At 43.9% G+C, this 21,484-nt stretch overlaps 1 protein-coding gene across 7 annotated transcripts in view; it reads right to left on the minus strand.

Annotated features, from left to right (window-relative positions):
* Nucleotides 1–21,484, minus strand: part of LOC137353370 (transcription factor MafK-like) — a 55,225-nt gene that overhangs the window by 21,340 nt on the left and 12,401 nt on the right. The window contains exon 3 of one of the 7 annotated variants that reach the window (XM_068019556.1): nucleotides 1,426–1,576. The exons of 4 other annotated variants lie outside the window; for them this stretch is intronic. In XM_068019556.1, the coding sequence (XP_067875657.1) occupies nucleotides 1,426–1,468 (43 nt within the window). In that variant the 5' untranslated portion in view covers nucleotides 1,469–1,576. Of the gene's footprint in view, nucleotides 1–1,425; nucleotides 1,577–9,732; nucleotides 9,789–18,252; nucleotides 18,339–21,484 lie in introns of those variants that run through there. 2 more of the 7 variants (XM_068019558.1, XM_068019561.1) reach the window with 2 other exon arrangements.

The following is a 21,484-nucleotide window of genomic DNA, read 5'->3' on the forward strand; positions in this document are numbered from 1 at the left end:
GTTCCTGGTTTCTGTGGCCGAGTTCCATATTGGATAGGGCGCTGTCAAGTCATGGGGCGAGTGTCCCACAGTTCTTTACTCGTCTCAGTCTATTGGAAAGCACGTTGTTGCCTCTGCTTGGAATCTTCTCCCGAGAACCTTGCCGAATGAGGAAATCATAAGTAAATTCACCCGCCATCTCCTCTATAGCACTGTGTGCCAAACCACCACGGCACTGGCATACCCAAAAGACTTCTACAGCACACGTGGGTTAAGGTGTCACAATACCACATGTCTGGGCCATCACTGTGACTAGTACCATCTGCCCTCAAAGCTCCACCCATAAGCGGAGCGCAGATGAATCTATGCCTTCAGAGTGACAAAGGAAACAGTAGCCACTCAATAAAAAAAAGAGGGACAATAAAGCAATTTAGAAAACCATGTAACAGTCAAAGAAGGAAAAGTTCAAACTACAGCGGTTGGAACAAAGGCCTACTGTCACTCCCCACCTGGCGGGAAGTTGCACACACTGACTGGAACAATGTTTTATCTGTGTTAAATGTTGGGCAATGTCCCAGCACAGCAAAGGTGGAACCTACTTAGGTCTCTACTTCTCTATTATTGCACGGAACGTACACATAGCTGGCAGGTGGTTTTAAGTATTGTTATATATGTGATATTTTAGAACAATTTGCTTAGTAATTTAGTCTTAGTGAGTTCACCGTCACAGGCTGTCATAGGAGTCACATCGTGATGGAATGAGTTACTAGGTCCTTGCTTTTGAAGAGTTTCAGATACAAATAGACCATTCATACCCTAAGTCGCCCAGCTTAGTGTCGGTCACGTTTGGGATCTTTTCACTATTTTTCTGCACAAAGGATGCGGAAAGGTTTTTTAAAAAAAGCTACGCCCCAATTTTAAAGGAGAATGGGAATTGGGCAAGCGGGGAGTGAGGCAAGCCACTGGATGATTGGGATTAAAATTGCCCCTTTACTTTAAATCATGTTATGTGAAGCGTGTATTCATGCAAGTTAGAAAAAGGGGGTCTGAGATTGTAACTAGCTAAAATCTACGTGACAATGCCCAGGTATGTCCTGTCCGCAAAGCAGGACAAATTAAATCCAGCCAATCATCACCCCTTAAGTCTACTCTCAATCATTAGCAAAGTGATGGAAGGTGTTGTCAACAGTGCTATCAAGTGCCACTAACTCAGCATTAACCCGCTTGCCGATGCGCAATTTGGGTTCTGCCAGGGCCACTCAGCTCCAGACGTCATTACAGCCTTGGTCCAAACATAGACAAAAGAGCTGAACTCCAGAGGCGTAATGAGAGTGAATGGCATTGACATCAAGGCAGCATTTGACAGAGTATGGCATCAAGGAGCCCGAGCAAAACTGGAGTCAATGGAAATCAGGGGGGGGAAATCTCCACTGGTTGGAATCATACCTAGTGCAAAGCAAGATGGTTGTGGTTGTTGGAGGCCAGTCATTTCATTGTGGTTGTTGGAGGCCAGTCATTTCAGCTCCAGGACAGCGCTGAAGGAGTTCAAGTAGTGTCCTAGGCCCAACCATCTTCAGGTGCTTCATCAATGACCTTCCTTCAATTATAAAAGGTCAGAAGTGAGGATGTTCGCTAACAATTGCATAGTGTTTGGTGCCATTCGTGACTCCTCAGATACTGAAGCAGTCCATGCCCTCATGCAGCAAGACCTAAACAACATTCAGGCTTGGGCTGATAAGCAGAAGTAACATTTGCTCCACAAAAGTGATGGGCAATGACCACCTCCCAACAAAAAGGGGCATGGTAGCAGAGTGGTAATGTTACTGAACCAGTGATCCAGAGGCCCAGACTAATGCTCCAGAGTCATAAGTTCAAATGCCACCATGGCAGTGGGGGGAAATTTAAAAATTCAATTAATAAATGAGCAATAAAATGCTAGCCTCATTAATAATGATCACAAAACTACTGGATTGTCATAAAAACCCATCTAGGTCACTAATGTCTTTTAAGGAAGAAAATCTGCCATCCTTACCTGGTCTGGCCTACATATGACTCCAGGTCCACAGCAATGCGGTTGCCTGGTATCTCTGAAATGGCCTAGCAAGCCACTCAGTTGTATCAAACCCCCACAAGAATGCACCCAGACGGACTGCAGTGGTTCAAGAGTAATTAGGGATGGGCAATTAATTCTGGCCTTGCCCATGACACTTACATCCCAAGAAAGAATTAAACTTAAAAAAAAAAGAGAATCTAACCATCTCCCCTTGACATTTAACAGCATTACCATCGCTGAATCTCCCACCATCAACATCCTGGGGGTTACCATTGACCCAAAAGTTAACTTGGACCAGCCACATAAATACTGTGGCTAGAACAGGAGGTCAGAGGCTGGGAGTTCTTCAGTGAGCAGCTCACCTCCTGACTCCCCAAATTCTGTTCACTATCTACAAGACACATGTGATGGAATACTCTCCACTTGCTTGGATTAGCACAGCTCCAACAACACTCTAGAAGCTCGAAACCATCCAGGACAAAGCAGCCCACTTAATTGGCATTCATTTACCACCTTAAACATTCACCCTTCCACCACTAGCACACAGTGGGCAGCACTGTGCACCATATACAAGATGCACTGCAGCAACTCGCCAAGGCTCCTTCGCCAAAACCTTCCAAACCCGCGACCTCTACGACCAAGAATAAGGGCAGCAGTTGCATGGGAACACCACCACCTGCAAGTTCCCCTCCAAGTCACACACCATCCTGACTTGGAACTATATCACCGCTCCTTTGCTGTCGCTGGGTCAAAATCCTGGAACTCCCTTCCTAACACCTAAACCACCCGGACTACAGTGGTTCAAGGTAGCGGCTCACCAATACCGTCTCAAGGGCAATTAGGGATGGGCAATAAATGTTGGCTATGCCAGGAATGCTCACACCCAAAGTACGAATTTAGAAAAAAAATCTAATGAGCTCGCTTTGCTGCTGTTTCAATACGCAATATGCAAATCTGTCTCAGTAAGTCTTTTGTAGCTGTGAGCGCAGCGACGAGACAGAGATGGGAAACGGGTAGACAGTTGGGATTTTGAAATTGGTGCTTCTTAGGCAAGTCTTTCAAAGTTTCAAGGCCAACAGTCCCAGCAATGGCTGGCTGAAGGTTAGAAAAGCAGGGGAAATGTTTTTGAGTTAAGCAAGGTGACTCACCAATGTGGGGAAGCGTGGTGTGTCCTTTATTTTGCCTTGGGTAAAGTGGTAGTGGTTGAATGAAATGAATCATATCACTGGCATTCGGTACATTCAACCGGTAGCTCAGACCACTTATGGGAATAACTGAAACCACTGAACCAGAGAAGTGTGAAATTATGAGGGGTTTTGACGTTGTTAGGGGGAAACTGTTTATTCACTGGCAGGAGGGTCGGTAAGCAAGGGACATAGATTTAAAGCAATTGGCAAAAGAGCCAGAGGGAAGAGGAGGAAGTTTTTTTTTAATGCAGTGAGTTATAATCTGGAATGCACCGTCCATAAAAGGTGGAAGCAGATTCAATAGTAACTTTCAAAAGGGAATTGGATAAATACCTGAAATGGAAAAAAATTCAGGTTAATAGGAAAAAGCAGGGGAGTAGAAGTAATTGCATAACTCTTTCAAAGAGACAGCACAGACACAAGGGCTGAATGGCCTTCTGCTCTATGATTCTATAGGTTAACAAATGCCTGAATTTGTAATAGCATTCAACCGTTTTTGTCACTCCAGCCATGTCTGTCAGATTATTCCTCACGTTTCTCACTCTTTTGAATTAAGAATATCCATTTTTGATCTACGTTTCACAAGTTTAAATTATTTTCACTGGGCCTGTTAAGTCGGTTTTATTTTAGAGACTCTAAAATAAGGGATTCTGATTGGCTGCAGTGGTTATAGACAATTCTTCTCTGTTGTCGTTACATCAACTTTTCATTGCTCCACCATTTGCGGTCATGCCTTCAGCTGTCTAGGCTGCAAGCTTTGGGCTTCCCTCCCTAAAACTCCTCTACTTAAAACATACCTCACCTGTCCTAATATCTCGTGGCTCAGTGTCCAATTTAGTTTGACAGTGCTTCTGTGAAGCATTACTCCATTGAAGGTGCTATATAAATGCAAGCTGTTGTTGCTGGATTTAAAGAGTGTCGCTAACATTCAGAACCACCCACGGTGTTAGTGCCAAGAGCTGTTTTTCTAACTAATATTTTCTTGTTTGAATCTTCCAAAATAAAACTTGCCATGCTAACCATGGAAGAAGTCTTTGGATATAGATGAGAAACCAATATATATCACAGGGATATAGCACCTGAAGTAAATGCTGGGTGTGAATGGCGCTTGTGTGAAGCAAAGACCTTTTGGCAGTAGATTACCAGTGAGTACACTTTTGTACACTGTTTTATGCATTATATATTGTATCTAAGTGCTATTCTATCTTCCTGGATAGGCTAGGACAGAAGTACCTGGTTCTTAGAAGAACAAGTTAAATCACCATCTGAACGGATTACAAACCCAAATTAGGAGATCCTTCTCCGACCTTAGGCTTCCAACCTCACTACCAATACCTAGTGCAGACATTGCTCCACTGAACATTCTTCCTCTGTTCATCCTACAGACCAAAATATGCCAACACGCTGTTCCTGCACCTTCGCTGTGTTGTAATCAAGACATATCACATCATTGTCTACTCATTCATCATTCAATACGTCCATTCCAAGGATCTCGACACATCTTCATCTAATCTTTCAATTAGGCACTTTACAGCCTTCCGGACTCAATGTCGAGTTTAACAATTTCAGAATTCTGCCCACATTTTTGTTTCCTTTCTCTTTGCATGTGTTGGTCTTAAATCTTGTTTTGGCTTTCGAATGGTAAGGGTTCATCATTCTGCCATTCACACCTCCTCTACACGCATCTTTTGTTTCTTTATTAGTCCCATTACCACTTCCTTTGGCCCGGCACCAGCAACACTTTTGTCATTTAATCTCCTCTGTCTTTCAATCTATCACAGACTTTCGCCGTTTGGTCTTTTTCCACCCTCCCCCATCTCACTTGCTTGACACCGATTACATTTCTAACTTTTCCCAGTTCTGATAAATGATCATTAGCCTGAAACATTAACGGTTTCTCTCTCCGCAGAGGCTGCCTGACCCTGCTCTTTCCAGCATTTTCTGTTTTTCTCTTCACTTTGATGGCATCCGACAGAGTGCACCTCGGACTTGCACCAGGATTTCTTAAGTGAGACAAAGTAATGGCAGCGGTAAAAGGATCTTTGGTTCATGGAATGGAGATTGCTTCTGTCTATTCCAGACGAGTTTGGGCAAGGGTTTAAAGAATACAATAGATTAGATTAGATTAGATTAGAGATACAGCACTGAAACAGGCCCTTCGGCCCACCGAGTCTGTGCCGAACATCAACCACCCATTTTATACTAATCCTGCACTAATCCCATATTCCCAACAAACATCCCCACCTGTCCCTATATTTCCCTACCACCTACCTATACTAGTGACAATTTATAATGGCCAATTTACCTATCAACCTGCAAGTCTTTTGGCTTGTGGGAGGAAACCGGAGCACCCGGAGAAAACCCACGCAGACACAGGGAGAACTTGCAAACTCCACACAGGCAGTACCCGGAATCGAACCCGGGTCCCTGGAGCTGTCAGGCTGCGGTGCTAACCACTGCGCCACTGTGCCGCCCCAATACTTACAATACTTACCCAATGATTGACTGAATATTGAAGACTCAAGTGTTGGGACTGTGTGGTGGATTAATTCATAAATATTCAGAATCTGTTTCTGTATTACAAGATTATTTTTTTAGTTTCACCTTGTGATGAGGGCAACACTGATTTAGTCATTTATTGCCCATCCATAGTTGCCTTGAGAAGGTGCTGTTGGACCATCCTCTTGACAGCTATTGTTCATAGAACTAAATAGCTTGCTGGGCCACTTCAGAGGACATTGAGTTAGCCATGCAGTGTGGGATGGACAACAACTTGCATTTGTATAGCTCCTTTAATCTCAAAAGCAATATCAAACAGTATTTGACACTGAGCCAGATAAATAGGAACGAAGACAGATAACCAAACCCTTGGTCGAACAGGGAAGTTTTAAGAACTGTCTTAAATGAGGGAAGAGGTGAGCAATTTAGGGAGGGAATTCCACAGCTTGGGATCTAGAGAGATGATTCCAATGGTGGTGTGATTGGAGGAATGAATAGATCGCGAAGGCTTGTAAGGCTGGAGAAGATTACAGAGACAGAGATGGGCGAGGCTATGGAGGGATAGAAGTGATAGGCTCTACACTCTGATGGATATTATCGGAACAGTTGGCTTTATACGGCAAACTAGCAGCAGTCATGGCCATTCTGTTCCCAGTTACATTCCACCAGCGACCAGATTTATTGAATTCAATTCTGTAACTGGGCGTGGCGGGATTTGAATTCACGATCACAGGGTTCCCAGTCCAGTACCAAAATCACACCAGTTTGGGAGCTTTTCATTCTGGTAGGGAAGGTGATGAGAAGGAAGAGAAACAACGCCACAACTGGAAAAATATCACAAGAGCCCACCTTCCAATAGCGAAACATAATGGGGTCAATTCTCATGTGGGACATATATTTAGCTTTATTCATTCTTGGGCTGTGGGTATTGCTGGCGAGGTCAGCATTTATTGTCCCATCCTTAATTGCCCCGCTGCAGAAGTTACATCTGATATCTGTTCCAAGTCAGGATGGTGCGGGACTTGGAGGCAATGGTGTTCCTTTGCCCCTGTCGTTCCAGGGGAGTGCGTGAGGTGTCCGTCCCACCCAACCATGATGTCAGTAGGAGACCCAATTACTGATTGCCAGTACTTTTCCCCCTCGTTAGCCCAGAGATACTAATGCCAATTGTTACCACCATCCCTCCATCCCCTCCCCAAAAGCTATCTTGTTCAAAATAAGCTAGATACAGGCCTCGGCCAGGAATCAAACCTGGGTCTTCCTCAGCTCTATGGCTGCATACCACACTATGGGGTACACTATGTACCCACTGAGCTTCAGGGGAACAGTTCTGATCTTTTGGAAAATAATTTCTGGTCGTCATCCAAGAATTGGTCAAGAAAGCTTAATGCTAGGTTTTCTGAAACTGATCACATAAAATGGAAGCTATGAGGTAGTCAGCATAAATAAATCATTGAAAGCAGTTGCTAAGCAAGTGGTCAAATTTTGTTTTTCTCCTGTGATGAACGCATGCTGTTGGGATCTCTAGCTTCATGTGTGCACTAAGAGGTTCAGTTCACACCCATTAATATGCTGACAGAAATTCCTATCTGTGTTTAATTTAAATATATTAAACTGTGCAGTCAGGAATTTATGCAAAAGCATTAATGGGCACAGTGACACAGCAGATGGAGGAGATTAAACCCTTTGGCGTCAGGAGAATTAATTAGTATTCTGACAGTTTAGAAGGGGCTGGAACTTCAAATTGGCAATTAAAAGTCCCACAACATAATTGTGAGCAAGGTTATAGCAGATGGGATAAAAGGGACAGTAGCAACATGGATACGAAATTGGCTGAGTGACAGGAAACAAATAGTAGTTTTCTGGGCTGGAGGAAGGTTTGTAGTGGAGTTCCTCAGGGGTCAGTGTTGGAACCCTTGCTTTTCCTGATATATATTAAACCTTGGTGTAAAGGGCACAATTTCAAAGCTTGCAGATGATGTAAAACTTGGAAGCATTGTGAACGGTGAGGAGGATAGTGTAGAACTCCCAAAGGACATAGACAAGTCGGTGGAATGGGCAGACAGGTGGCAGATGAAGTTCAATGCAGAGAAATGTGAAGTGATTCATTTTGGTAGGAAGAACATGGAGAGACAATATAGAATAAAGGGTAATTTAAAAGGAGTGCAGGAGCAGAGGGACCTGGGTGTATATGTGCATAAGTCATTGAAGGTGGCAGGACAGGTTGAGAGAGCTGTTAATAAAGCATACAGTAGCCTGGGCTTCATTAATAGGGGCATAGAGTACAAGAGCAAGGAAGTTATGTTCAACCTGTGTAAGGCACTAGTTCAGCCACTGCTGGAGTATTGCGTCCAATTCTGGGCACCGCACTTTAGGAAAGACGCGAGGTCATTGGAGAGGATTCAGAAAAGATTCACGAGAATGGTTCCAGGGATGAGGAACTTCAGTTATGATGATAGATTGGAGAAGTTAGGACTATTTTCCTTGGAGAAGAGAAGGCTGACAGGCGATTTGATAGAGGTATTCAAGATCATGACGGGTCTGGACAGAGGAAGGAGAGAGAGAGAGAGAGAGAGAAACTGTTCCCACTCGTGAAAGGATCGAGAACGAGAGGACAAAGCAAAAGCGACATGAGGAAATACTCAAGTGGTTAAGGTCTGGAATGCACTGCCCGAGAGTGTGGTGGAGGCAGGTTCAATTGAAGCATTCAAAAGGGTATTAGACTGTTATATAAAAAGGAAGAATGAGCAGAGTTACAGGGAGAAGGCAGGGGAATGGAACTGAGTGAATTGCTCTTTCGGCGAGCTGGTGCAGACATGATGGGCCGAAAGGCCTCTTTCTGCACTGTAACAATTCTGTGACTCTAAACTTAAAGCTGGGCGAGAAATTGCAATTGTTGCCCTTACTGAACATAAAATGGCTGACGAGTTCATCTGAAAACATGACAGGAACATGAGTAGGCCATTTGGCCCCTCAAGCCTGCCTGCTCCATCATTCAATCAGATCATGGCTGATCTTCTGCCTCAGCTACAACTTCCCACCCAATTCCCTTAGTATCCAAAAATCTATTGATCTCTGACTTGAATATACTCAACAACTCAGCACCTGCCGTAGAACATTCCAGAAATTTACCGCCCTTGGAGTGAAAAAATTTCTTATCTCAGTCCTAAATGGCCAACCCCATGTTCTAGAAAAGCAACAGCAACTGCACTTTAAAAGCAACTCATGGTATATGAAGCGTGTTGAAACATGCTGAGACACATCATTAGGCACTCAATAAACGCAAGTCTTTAAATTTCTTTTTATAAAGGATGGTACAAATTATGGAGTGCGCCTAATGTACAAATTATGGAGTGTGCCTAGTGTACAAATTGCCCTTTGCAAATATTTCATACAATATTGATATGTTTTAATGAGGACATTCCAGTAAATAACTTTAATTGGACTCATTATTGTGTCGCAGCTGGAATGGAGGTGACAAGAGATGAAAAAAATGCAGGGCAGTCTTATATGATCTTCCTTTCAATCACAAACAGGAACGGCCAAGAAAAACAATGTTCGTACAGGCTACGTCCTCAGACTAGGAGGAGGAGCAGGGACAATAAGAGCAAAGGAGCCGTGAATGAAAGGGAGACACAAACTGCACCAACATTGATCTAAAGTGGCTCCCAAAGAGCTGTTGAGGCTGGGGTGGGGGGGGGGGGGGGGGTGTCAACTGAAAATTTCAAAACTGAGATTGACAGAGTTTGGTGAGACAAGGGGTCTTAAGGGTTACAGAATCAAAGCGGGTAGACGGAGTTAAGATACAGACCAGCCATGATCTAAATCGAATGGTGGTACAGGCTCGAGGGGCTGAATGGCCTACACCCGTTCCTACATTTTCCTATATGACAACATCAAGAATTGGTACAGAACTCTACAAAGAGGTGGTACTGTTTGAACAAATAGATTCTGCATATCTATCAAATGTCAGTCAATAGAGTCCAAAGTACTTACTAAAACCCCTTGAATTACCTTCTGAATTTAGCCCTTCCACGTAGGCCCCAAGTGTTTCGGCCACCCACAGACATCAAAATAATGCATGTATTTTTAGCTCGATTTCTGAGAAACAGTTTCTTGAATCTCCCCGATGCATAAAGATTTTCTGACGCAATAGAAGGTTCTAGAGTGAAAAACAGAGGTAAGAAGCTATTCTCCAAGACCACCCAGACCATGAGCAAAAAACTTCTGCTGTGGTGTTGTAGTTAGTAGAACTGTTATAAATTGGTTGGAAAAAGTGTTTGGCTCAAACCTTCCCAGACAAGCGAACAAATAGAAAATAGCATTTATATGCGAGTGCGTTGCTATGGAGATGCTGTTGCATAGAAACGCCTCAATGACTTCAGATTTGCATTGCCTCTCAGAAAAGCATAAGAACCCCCTCCCCCACCACCACTCATTCTTCCCCCCACCTCCACCTCTATTTAAACACTTCTGAGAGCCCTGGGAACTTCATTTATAAGCACTGATCAATTAGGGAGCATTTCAATGTGGAAGCCAGTGAAATGGCGCAATTATACTACAAGCTGGGTGTGAAGAGGTTCTGCTTTGCACTGGATGTTAAACTTGCGCAGTGTGAATGCAAAGTAAAGTTCTGCCTGACTCCGAAGCGATTTTGAGTGGAAATTAAAAAAAATCTTGTATTTACATAGTACCTCTCACAACATCAGGACAGCCCAAAGCACTTTACAGTCAATGAAGTACTTCTGAATTGTAGTTACTGTTGTAATGTCGGAAATGCGGCAGCTAATTTGTGCAAAGCAAGGTCCCACAAACAGCAATGTGATAACCCTGTCTTAGTGATGTTGGTTGAGGGATAAATACCAGCCAGGGTACCAGAGAGAACTCCCATGTTCTTCTTCAAAATAGTGCCATGGGATCTTTTACATCCAACTGAGGGGGCAGAAGGGCCTTGGTTTAACGCCTCATCAGAGACATGGCCCCTCCGGCAGTGTGGCACAGCTTCAACACTGCGCTGGGAGCCTCAAACAGTCTGCAGTTTGTGACGTGCTTTGGAATGTCCTGAGGACATGAAAAAGGTGAAGCAGTGGACAGCAGAATGTCTATGGATGTCGATAAAGTCCCACATAAGACACTGTTAGCTAAAGTTGAAGCTCATGGAATTGAAGCCGAATTATTGACCAGGTTAGGAAACTGGCTGAGTGGTGGGAGACAGAGAGTGGGGATAATGGGCAGGTATTTGAATTGGCAGGACGTGACTCATGATGTCCCACAAGGATCTGAGTTGGGGCCTCAACTGTTCACCGTATTTATTAATGACTTAGGTGATGGGATAGAAAGCCACATATCCAAAATTTGCTGATGACACGAAGATAGGAGCATTGTAAGCAGCATAGATGGAAGCATAAGATTACAAAGAGATATTGGTAGATTAAGTGAGTGGGCAAAATTGTGGCAAATGGATTTCAATGTAAGCAAATGTGAAGTCATCTACTTTGGATCTAAAAGGATAGCACACGGTACTCTCTAAATAGCGAGAATCTAGAATCAGTGAAGGTTCAAAGAGACTTGTGGATCCAGGTAGACAGATCAAAATGTCATGAACAGGTATAGAAAGTAATCAAAAAGGCTAATGAAATGCTGGACTTAATATCTAGAGAACTAGAAAACAAGGGAGTAGAAGTAATGTTACAGCTATACAAAGCCCTGGTTAGATCACACCTGGAGTACTGCAAACAGTTCAGGGAACGACATCTAAAGGAAGGATATATTGGCCTTGGAGGGAGTGCAGTTTAGATTTACCAGAATGATACCTGGACACCAAAGCTTAAATTAGAAAATGAGGTTACACAAACTAGGGTTGTATTTCCCGCAATTTAAAAAGGTTAAGGGGTCATAGAGTCATACAGCACAGAAACAGTCCCTTCAGCCCATCGTGTCTGCGCTGGCCATCAAGCACCTAACTATTCTAATCCCATTTTCCAGCACTTGGCCTGTAGCCTTGTATGCTATGGTGTTTCAAGTGCTCATCTAAATACTTCTTAAATGTTGAGAGGGTTCCTGCCTCTAATACTCCTTCAGGCAGTGCGTTCCAGATTCCAACCATCCTCTGGGTGAAAACATTTTTTCCTCAAATCCCCTCTAAACCTCCTGCCCGTTGCCTTAAATCTATGCCCCCTGGTACTGATCTCTCCGCTAAGGGAAAAAGTTTCTTCCTATCTAACCTATCAATGCCCTCATAATTTTGTATACCTCAATCAGGTCCCCCTTCAGCCTTCTCTGCTCTAAGGAAAACAACCCCAGCCTATCCAGTCTCTTTTCATAACCGAAATGCTCCAGCCCAGGCAACATCCTGGTGAATCTCCTCTGCACCCTCTCCAGTGCAGTCACATCCTTCCTATAGTGTGGTGCCCAGAACTGTACACAGTACTCCAGCTGTGGCCTAACTAGCATTTTATACAGCTCCATCATAACTTCCCTGCTCTTATATTCTATGCCTTGGCTAATAAAGGCAAGTATCCCGTATGCCTTCCTAACCATCTTCTCTACCTGTGCTGCTGCCTTCAATAAACTATGGACAGGTACACCAAGGTCCTGCTGACCCTCTGTACTTCCTACGGTCCTACCATCCATTGTATATTCCCTTGCCTTATTAGTCCTCCCAAAATGCATCACCACACACTTCTCAGCATGAAATTCCATTTGCCACTGCTCCGCCCATCTATATCGTCCTGTAATCTAAGGCTTTCCTCCTCACTATTTACGACACCACCAATTTTCGTGTCATCTGCGAACTTACTGATCATACCTCCTATGTTCACATCTAAATCATTAATGTACACTACAAACAGCAAGGGTCCCAGCACCGATCCCTGCGGTACACCACTGGTCACAGGCTTCCACTCACAAAAAACAACCCTCAACCATCACCCTCTGCCTCCTGCCACTAAGCCAATTTTGGATCCAATTTGCCAAATTGCCCTGGATTCCATGGGCTCTTACCTTCTCAACCAATCTTCCATGTGGGACCTTATCAAAAGCCTTACTGAAGTCCATGTAGACTACATCAACTGCTTTACCCTCATCTACACATCTAGTCACCTCCTTGAAAAATTTAATCAAGTTATTTAGACACGATCTCCCCCTGACAAAGCCACGCTGACTATCCCTGATTAGTATAAAAGCAAAATACTGCGGATGCTGGAAATCTGAAATAAAAATAAAGAAATGCTGGAAATACTCAGCAGGTCTGGCAGTATCTGTGGACAGAGAAGCAGAGTTAACGTTTCAGGTCAGTTCTGAAGAAGGGTCACTGACCTGAAACGTTAACTCTGCTTCTCTGTCCACAGATACTGCCAGACCTACTGAGTATTTCCAGCATTTCTTGATTTTATCCCTGATTAGTCCCTGCCTCTCCAAGTGGAGATTAATCCTGTTCCTCAGAATTTTTTCCAATAGTTTCCCTGCCACTGATGTTAGACTCACCAGCCTGTAATTACCTGGTTTATCCCTTCTTGAATAATGGTACCACATTTGCTGTCCTCCGGTCCTCTGGTACCTCTCCTGTGGTCAGAGAGGATTTGAAAATTTGCATCAGAGCCCCTGCAATCTCCTCCCTTGCCTCACATAACAGTCTGGAAAACTTCTCAACTTGGCCTGGGGATTTATACACTTTTAAACCCGCTAGAACAGCTAATACTTCCTCCCTTTCAATACTAATTTGTTCAAGTATATCGCAATCCCCCTCCCTGATCTCTACAACTTACATCGTCCTTCTCCATATTGAACACAGATGAAAAATGATAATTTAAAACCTCCCCTATGTCCTCTGGCTCCACACACAGATTGCCACTTTGGTCCCTAATGGGCCCTACTCTTTCCCTGATTATCCTCTTGTCCTTAAAATATAACTTATAAAATGCTTTGGGATTTTCCTTTATCTTGCCTGCCAGTGTTTTTTTCATGTCCCCTCTTCGCTCTCCTAATTACTTTTTTTTTTTAAGTCCCCTCCCTACACTTTTTATACTCCTCTAGGATCTCCACTGTTTACAGCCCTCTAAATCTGCCATAAGCCTCCTTTTTTTCCCCCTTATCCAATCCTCCATATCCCTTGACATCCAGGGTTCCCTGGACTTGTGGTCCACCCTTCACCTTAACGGGAACATGTTGGCCCTGACCTCTCACCATTTCCTTTTTGAATGAGTCCCACTGGTCAGATGTAGACTTTCCTACACGTAGCTGCTCCCTCTCCACTATGGCCAGATTCTGTTTTATCATATTAAAATCGGCCTTCCCCCAATTCAGTACCTTTATTTCCGGTCCATCTTTGTCCTTTTCCATAGCTACCATAAATCTTAGAGTTATGGTCACTTTCCCCAAAATGCTCCCCCACTGACCCTTCTACCACATGTCTGGCTTCATTCCCTAGGATTAGGTACAGTACCACCCCATCTCTTGTAGGGTGATTTAATTGAAGTTTCAGGATATTAAGGGGACATATAGGGTAGACAGAGCAACTATTTCCATTGGTTGGGAACAGACTAGGGGGCACAGTCTAAAAATGACAGTCGGAATTTTCAGGAGTGAAATTAGGAAATACTTCTTCATGCAAAGTGTGGTAGAAATTAGCAACTCTCTTCCACATATGGCAATCAATGCTAAATCTGGCTATATTGGCAGGCAGAGACCAAAGCTTGCCCGTGCAGGCCGGGACCAGAGGCCCGCCCGTGCAGGCCCTGACCAGAGGCCCGCCCGTGCAGGCCCTGACCAGAGGCCCGCCCGTGCAGGCCCTGACCAGAGGCCTATATGAGCCAGCACTGTGCTTTGATCACTGCTGGTCTGTAATTCTCAGAATGATGACATCTTTTGAGCAAATGCACCCATGTTAATTGCGAGTACGTTGTACGTGAGCAGCTGTACGTTGCTAAACAGACTCCACAGTACAAACAGGTAAAATTCAACACCAAAGGAAACATTCCGGGGAAGTAGGTCTGAAATGTAAACAATTCAAAATACACGGTGCACGTTAGCATTAAGCAGCGCTGATTACACACACAACAATGGATAATGGGACCAGGTTGCCCATCGATATTATAATTGAGGTGATGAGTTTTGATCTCCCCCCGTCTTCTTTCTTCTCCTGAAAGGGGTATAGAGCCACACTGCATCAGACTGTTCAGGTTCGCCGAAATAAAGTTTACAAATGCCATTTTGCACGTCCCTTAATAAGCTTCTTAAGGAGTTTCAGGGGACGTTAACTGACGGTGAACGGGTTTCTCGCTGCCTCCCTCCCACCAGCCCTTTGATCCCAAGGCGACCTCCCGGACTGCGATTTTGAAAATCCTGCCCCAGCTTTGAACCCGAGGTTGATGCAGAGATCGCTAACCGTCAGGTTCAGAAAAGGAGGAGAGAGAAAAAAAAAAATCAGCCGGGGCATCCGATTGCTAATTCCCAGTCCAAACTTTAAATTTATCAATATAAAGTGAAGAGGATGAGAACAGACATGTTACCGTAGCTTCTTAACAGTCAACTAATTTAGCATGAAGTGTGTGGCCAATCCAACCAGGTTCTGGAGGGATGCCAGCATTGGTGGAACTGAACCCGAGCGTGTGCTACCTCATTCAGGAGAGGAGGAAGTAAAAAAATATTCAATATAATCTACAGACCTTCTCCCTCCCTCCCTCCCTCCCTCCACCCCCTCAGTTACTGCATAAATACTGTGCAGGAGTACAATAATTTCCCGCCTGATTCCCAAAACTCGACTCCCTTAGAGTTAAAGAAAAAAATTTATTGATCCCAATCTTGAATATACTCAACGACTGAGCATCTACAGCTGTCTGGGGTACAGAATTTGTAGAAATTTCTCCTCATCTCAGTCCTAAATAGTCGACCCCTTCTCCTGACACTTTGAGGCCCAGTTCTGGACTTTCCAACCAGGGGAATCAGCCTCTTGGCATTTTGAAGTGCACAGACTTGTTATGTAGATAAGCTGTATGTACTGGTCAATCTTCCGCCACACTGCGCACACAAAGACAAAATGTAGGGCTGAAACTTTCAACTCGCTACCCAGGCATAAAACTAGCATTTCCAATCCACTTCCCGTCACAGAAAGGGCTGCTTTTTATTTTCATAGGACAGTCTGTAACAGTGTTTTTAGTCTTGAGCAGCAATATAAAAATTGACCCCATAGTGAAGCAGAGTTACAGACTGGGGGATAATTGGACCAGACTGTGCAGATATAGTTCAGTGGCTATCTTAAAGTCATTTACCTCTTTTTTAAAATATATGTACTTCCATTATCGTAGTACTCTCACCTTGAGTCATAAGGTCGTGGGTTCAAGTCCCACTGCAGAGACTTGAGCACAAAATCTAGGCTGATACTCCCAGTGCAGTCTTTCGGGTGAGACATTAAAGTGAGACCCCCATCTGCTCTCTCAGGTGGCATAAAAGATCCCTTGGCATTATTTCAAAGATCAGGGGAGTTCTCTCAGTGTCCTGGCTAATATTTACCCTCAGTCACCATCATAAAAGAAACCCAGATTGTCTGGTCGTCATCACGTTGCTGTTTGTGGGAGCTTGCTGTGCGGGAATTGGCTTCCGCGTTTCCTGCATTACAAAAGTGACTACACTTCAAAAAGTACCTCATTGGCTGTAAAGCAGTTTGAGGCACCCTGTGGCCGTGAAAGGTGCTAAATAAATGAGAGTCAAAAAGAACATAAGAATTAGAAGCAGGAGTTGGCCATTTGGCTCCACCATTTAATAAGATCACGGCTGAACTGATCGCGGACTCAACTCCGCTTTCCTATCTGTCCCCCATAACGCTGGACTCGCTTGTAGGTCAAAATTCTGCCTAACTCAGCCTTGAATATATTCAATGACCCAGCCTCCACTGCTCTCTGGGGAAGAGAATTCCAAAGATTTACAACCCTCACAGCCAAGAAATTCCTCCTCGTCTCCGTCTTAAAAGGGAGACCCCCTTATTCTGAAATTGTGCCCCCTAGTTCTAGATTCTCACATGAGGGGAAACATCCTTTCAGCATCTATCCTGTCAAGGCCCCTCCTAATCTTACATGTTCAATAAGATCACCTCTCATTCTTCTAAACTCCAATGAATATAGGCCCAACCTGTTCAACCTTTCCTCATAAGACAACCCCTTCATCCCAGGAATCAACCTAGTGAACCTTCTCTGAACTACTTCTAATGCAAGTATATCCCTCCTTAAATAAGGAGACCAAAACTGTGCTCAATACCCTCGGTGTGGTCTCACCAACGCCCTGTGCAGTTGTAGCAAGATTTCCCTGCTTTTATACTCCAAACATTTTGCAATAAAAGGGCCAACATTCCATTTGTCTTCCTAATTACTTGCTGTAGCTGCATGTTAACTTTTTGTGTTTCATGTACGAGGACACCCAGATCCCTCTGTATCACAGAATTCTGCTCTCCAGTTATATAATATTCTGCTTTTCTATTCTTGTTACCTAAGTAGACAACCTCACATTTTCCCACGTTATACTCCCATCTGCCAAATATGCTTGCCCACTCACTTAGCCTGTCTGTAACCTTTGCAGACACTGTGCCCTCCTCACAACTTGCTTTCCTACCTATCTTTGTATTGTCAGCACATTTGGCTACAATGTACTCTGTCCCTTCATCCAAGTCATTAATATAGATTGCAAATAGTTGAGGTCCCAGCACTGACCCCTGTAGCACTGCACTAGTTACAGCTTTCCCCATTTATCCCGACTCTCTGTTTCCTGTTAGTTAGCTAGTCCTCTAGAGATCCATGCCAATACATTACCCCCAACACTATGAGCTCTTACCTTGTGCAGTAACCTTTTACATGGAACCTTATCAAATGCTTTTTTGGAAATCCAAATCCACTACATCACTGGTTCCCCTTTATCCACCCTGCTCGTTACATCCTCAAAGAACTCTAATAAATTTGTTAAACATGATTTCCCTTTCATAAAACCATGTTGACTCTACCTGATTGCATTATGATTTTCCAAATGTCCTCCAATACTTCCTTAATAACGGATTCCAACATTTTCCCAATGACGGACATTAGGCTAACTGGCTTACAGTTTCCTGCTTTCTGACTGTCATGAATAGGGGTGTAACATTTGCGATTTTACAATATTTTGGGACCTTTCCAGAATCTAGGGAATTTTGGAAGATTACAACCAATGCATCTATCTCTGCGGCTACTTCCTTTAAACACTCGGATACAGGGCATCAGGTCCAAGGAACCTGTCAGTCATTAATTTTCTTCGTACCTTTTCTCCAGTGAGTCTCTTTCTTTCTATGCAACTTCTATTTCTTGCTCTGACTGCAAACCTCTAGCACTTGCAATTGCACCCCCCCTCCCCTCTACACACCCACTTTTTATAATCTGCACTCTGCCATGTTTCACTCAGATTTCAGTCCAGGATCTAACCCACTGCATCTTTGGCCACGAATAATAATAACCATGCGTGGTTCTGGTGAAATGTGTTCCCCCTAGCTGGCTGTTAGTCCTGGTGATGCTCTCTGACCTGAAGAATGAAGTGGATTCCTGAAGACTTGTCAACGAGCCGAAAGCAGAAATGCAATGTTCTAAAAATACACTGCACATTCCTAACTGTCAACAGAAGAAAAGCAGAACAAAATGTTTAGCTGAAATTAATACAAGGTCATCCCAAACCGCATATTAACGGCTGGATAATTCAGCAGGTTTTCTACTTAAAATGGGGAGTTCTAGTCTCATTCAGTACATTCCGTGGCTCATGCTGGGGTGTAGTTTCATGGCCACTAATCATCCATCTCTGACACTCAAGCTCAGCCAAAGCCGATCTGGTTCTTACACCACATGCACTTATCATTATAGAGTCATTTGCAGCGCAGAAGGAGGCCATTTGGCCCAACGGGTTCGTGCTGGAGGGCAGTAGGGTTCTCCCTGTGTCCTGGCCGGCAAACGTACCTCAAGCAACATTAACAAATTAACTATTCGCTCACCTCCCTTTTATTTTTAATTCTTTCATGGGACGTGGACGTCGCTGGTAGGCCAGCAGTTGTTGTCCATCCCTAATTGCCCTTGACCCGAGTGGCTTGATAGGCCATTTCAGAGGGCAGTTAAGAGTCAACTGCATTGCTGTGGGTCTGGAGTCACATGTAGGCCAGACCGGGTCAGGACGGCAGATTTCCTTCCCTAAAAGGACATTACCAGATGGGTTTCTTTTATAATGACAATCAATGGCAGTTTCATGGCACCATTACTGAGTCTAGCTTTCGATTCCAGATTTTTTTTTTTTATTAATTGCATTTTTAATTAAATTTAAATTCCACCAGCTGCCATGGTGAGATTTGAACCTGTGATCCCAGGGAATTAGCCTGGGCCTCTGAATTACTAGTCCATTGCCATTACCACCAAGCCACTATCTCTCCCCAATAGATTGGAATCAGGTATGGGAAACCTCTTGCCTCGGAGTCAAAAGGTCTTGGGGTCAAGCCCCGCTCCGAGGACTCAAATGTATAATCTAGGCTGACATTTCAGTGCAGTATTGAAGGAATCAGAAATGCTATCTTGCAGATGAGGCATGAAAGTGACTACCCTCTGAGGTGGACATAATCCCATGGCATTACTCGAAGAAGAACAGGGGACATCTCTAGGCTAACATTTATCAGGCAACCAACAGCACCAAAAACTGATCAATTGGCAATTCACTTAATTAACATTTGTGGGATCATGCTATGCACAAATTGGTTGCTAAACTGATCTACATTCAATACAAGACTGACTGTGAGGCACTTTGGAATGTTAAAGTACCATAAAAGTTCAAGCTCACACCTTATTTCTTCGATTCACACTAACGCCCTCCACCATTTAATTTTTAAATAGTGCCCCTCAAGGCTATCGCAAGATATCAGTACACAGACACAAGTATCGCACATCAAGGCGGTACCGCAAGCGTTAGATCCTGAGTGAGGTATGGCGCAGGGAGGGTCAAGAAAGCAAGGACATGAGAATGAACAGAGGTTATCAAAATAAGCAACTGCTGCAAGGAAGTGAATTCACAACTGGCACCCGATCTTTGAGTAGAGTTACAAACAAGCCAATTCATCATCTATTGTGGTTTTAACCTGAATTTACTCCTTTATATTCCATTTAGAAATCATTTGAACCTCTTCGCTAGTTCACTTCTGAGTATTCCTGGAAGCTACATACGGAGTACAATGTCTCCCTCAGTTATGAGGAGTACATATGATTCCACCGTTCAGTTATATAGAGTATACTGTATCTCTCAGTCATCTCTTAATCTATAAGACGTAGGCTTATTTAAGTGGCATTTAAAGCACTCCTCCATTCAGAAAAAGAAAGTCTTGCATTTATTTAGCACCTTTCACGACTTCAAGGTGTCCCAAAACACTTTATAACCAATTAAGTACTTTTGAAGTGTAGTCACTGTTGTAATGTAGGAAACATGGCAGCCAATTTGTGCACAGCAAGCTCCCACAAACAGCAATGACCAGATAATCTGTTTTAGTGATGTTGTTGAGGAATAAATATTGCCCAGGACACCGGGGAGAACTCCCCTGCTCTTCTTTGAAATAGTGTCATTAATTCTTTTCCATTCACCTGAGAGGGCAGACGAGGGCATCGGTTTGACACTTCGTCTGAAAAATGGCACCTCTGACTGTGCAGCACTCTCTCAGTGGGTATCTTGTGCTAAAATCTCTGGCGTGGGATTTGAACCCACAACCATCTGACTCTGATGCCAGAGCACTACCCAAATGAGTTGACACCAATTCCGGAGACTCGACTGCATGGATTGCTGAGAGTGATTTACAAAGCTATTGTATGACTGAAGAGGACGTCAGGAGTGGCAACTCAAGCGATCAGTGAGCTTCACCTGAATCCAGAGTCGGTGCTGCTTCTGAGAAGACTGTGATCATCGGTTTGCTTGTGTGGTTCATCACACACGCGCACACGCACGCACACGAGATAGAATTAAAGTCTCAAACTAATCACTTGTTTGTTTTGCTCTGACCAGTGGGAGGACATTGGGTGCAGAAACTGAAGGTGCAGGTCATAAGATGCTCATAAGATGTGGGCGGCGCAGTGGTTAGCACCACAGCTCCAGCGACCCGGGCTCAATTCTGGGTACTGCCTGTGTGGAGTTTGCAAGTTCTCCCTGTGTCTGCGTGGGTTTCCTCCGGGTGCTCCGGTTTCCTCCCACATGCCAAAGACTTGCAGGTTGATAGGTAAATTGGCCATTAGCAATTGCCCCTAGTATAGGTAGGTGGTAGGGAAAATATAGAGACAGGTGGGGATGTGGTAGGAATATGGAATTAGTGTAGGATTAGTATAAATGGGTGGTTGATGGTCGGCACAGACTCGGTGGGCCGAAGGGCCTGTTTCAGTGCTGTATCTCTAAAACTAAACAAACAAACCACTGGGTTTCTTTTTGGTCCTTCAAATTCCTTTATGGCCTTGCCCTTCCCTACCTCTGTAACCTCCTCCAAAATATCTGCGCTCCTCCAATTCTGGCCTCTTGAACATCCCCAATTTTAATTGCTTCACCATTGCTGACCATGCCCTCAGCTGCCCAATACTTAAGCTTTGGAATTCCCTCTCTAAATCTCTCTCCTCCTTTAAGGCACTCCTTGAAACTTACTTCTTTGATCAAGCTTTTGGTCATCTGCGCCGATATCTCCTTATGTGGCTCAGTGTCAAATTTTGTTTTATAATACTCCTATGAAGCGCCTTGGAATGGTTTTATTACCTTA

Source organism: Heterodontus francisci, chromosome 41 (genome assembly GCF_036365525.1).
Source record: "Heterodontus francisci isolate sHetFra1 chromosome 41, sHetFra1.hap1, whole genome shotgun sequence".
NCBI lineage: Eukaryota > Metazoa > Chordata > Chondrichthyes > Heterodontiformes > Heterodontidae > Heterodontus > Heterodontus francisci.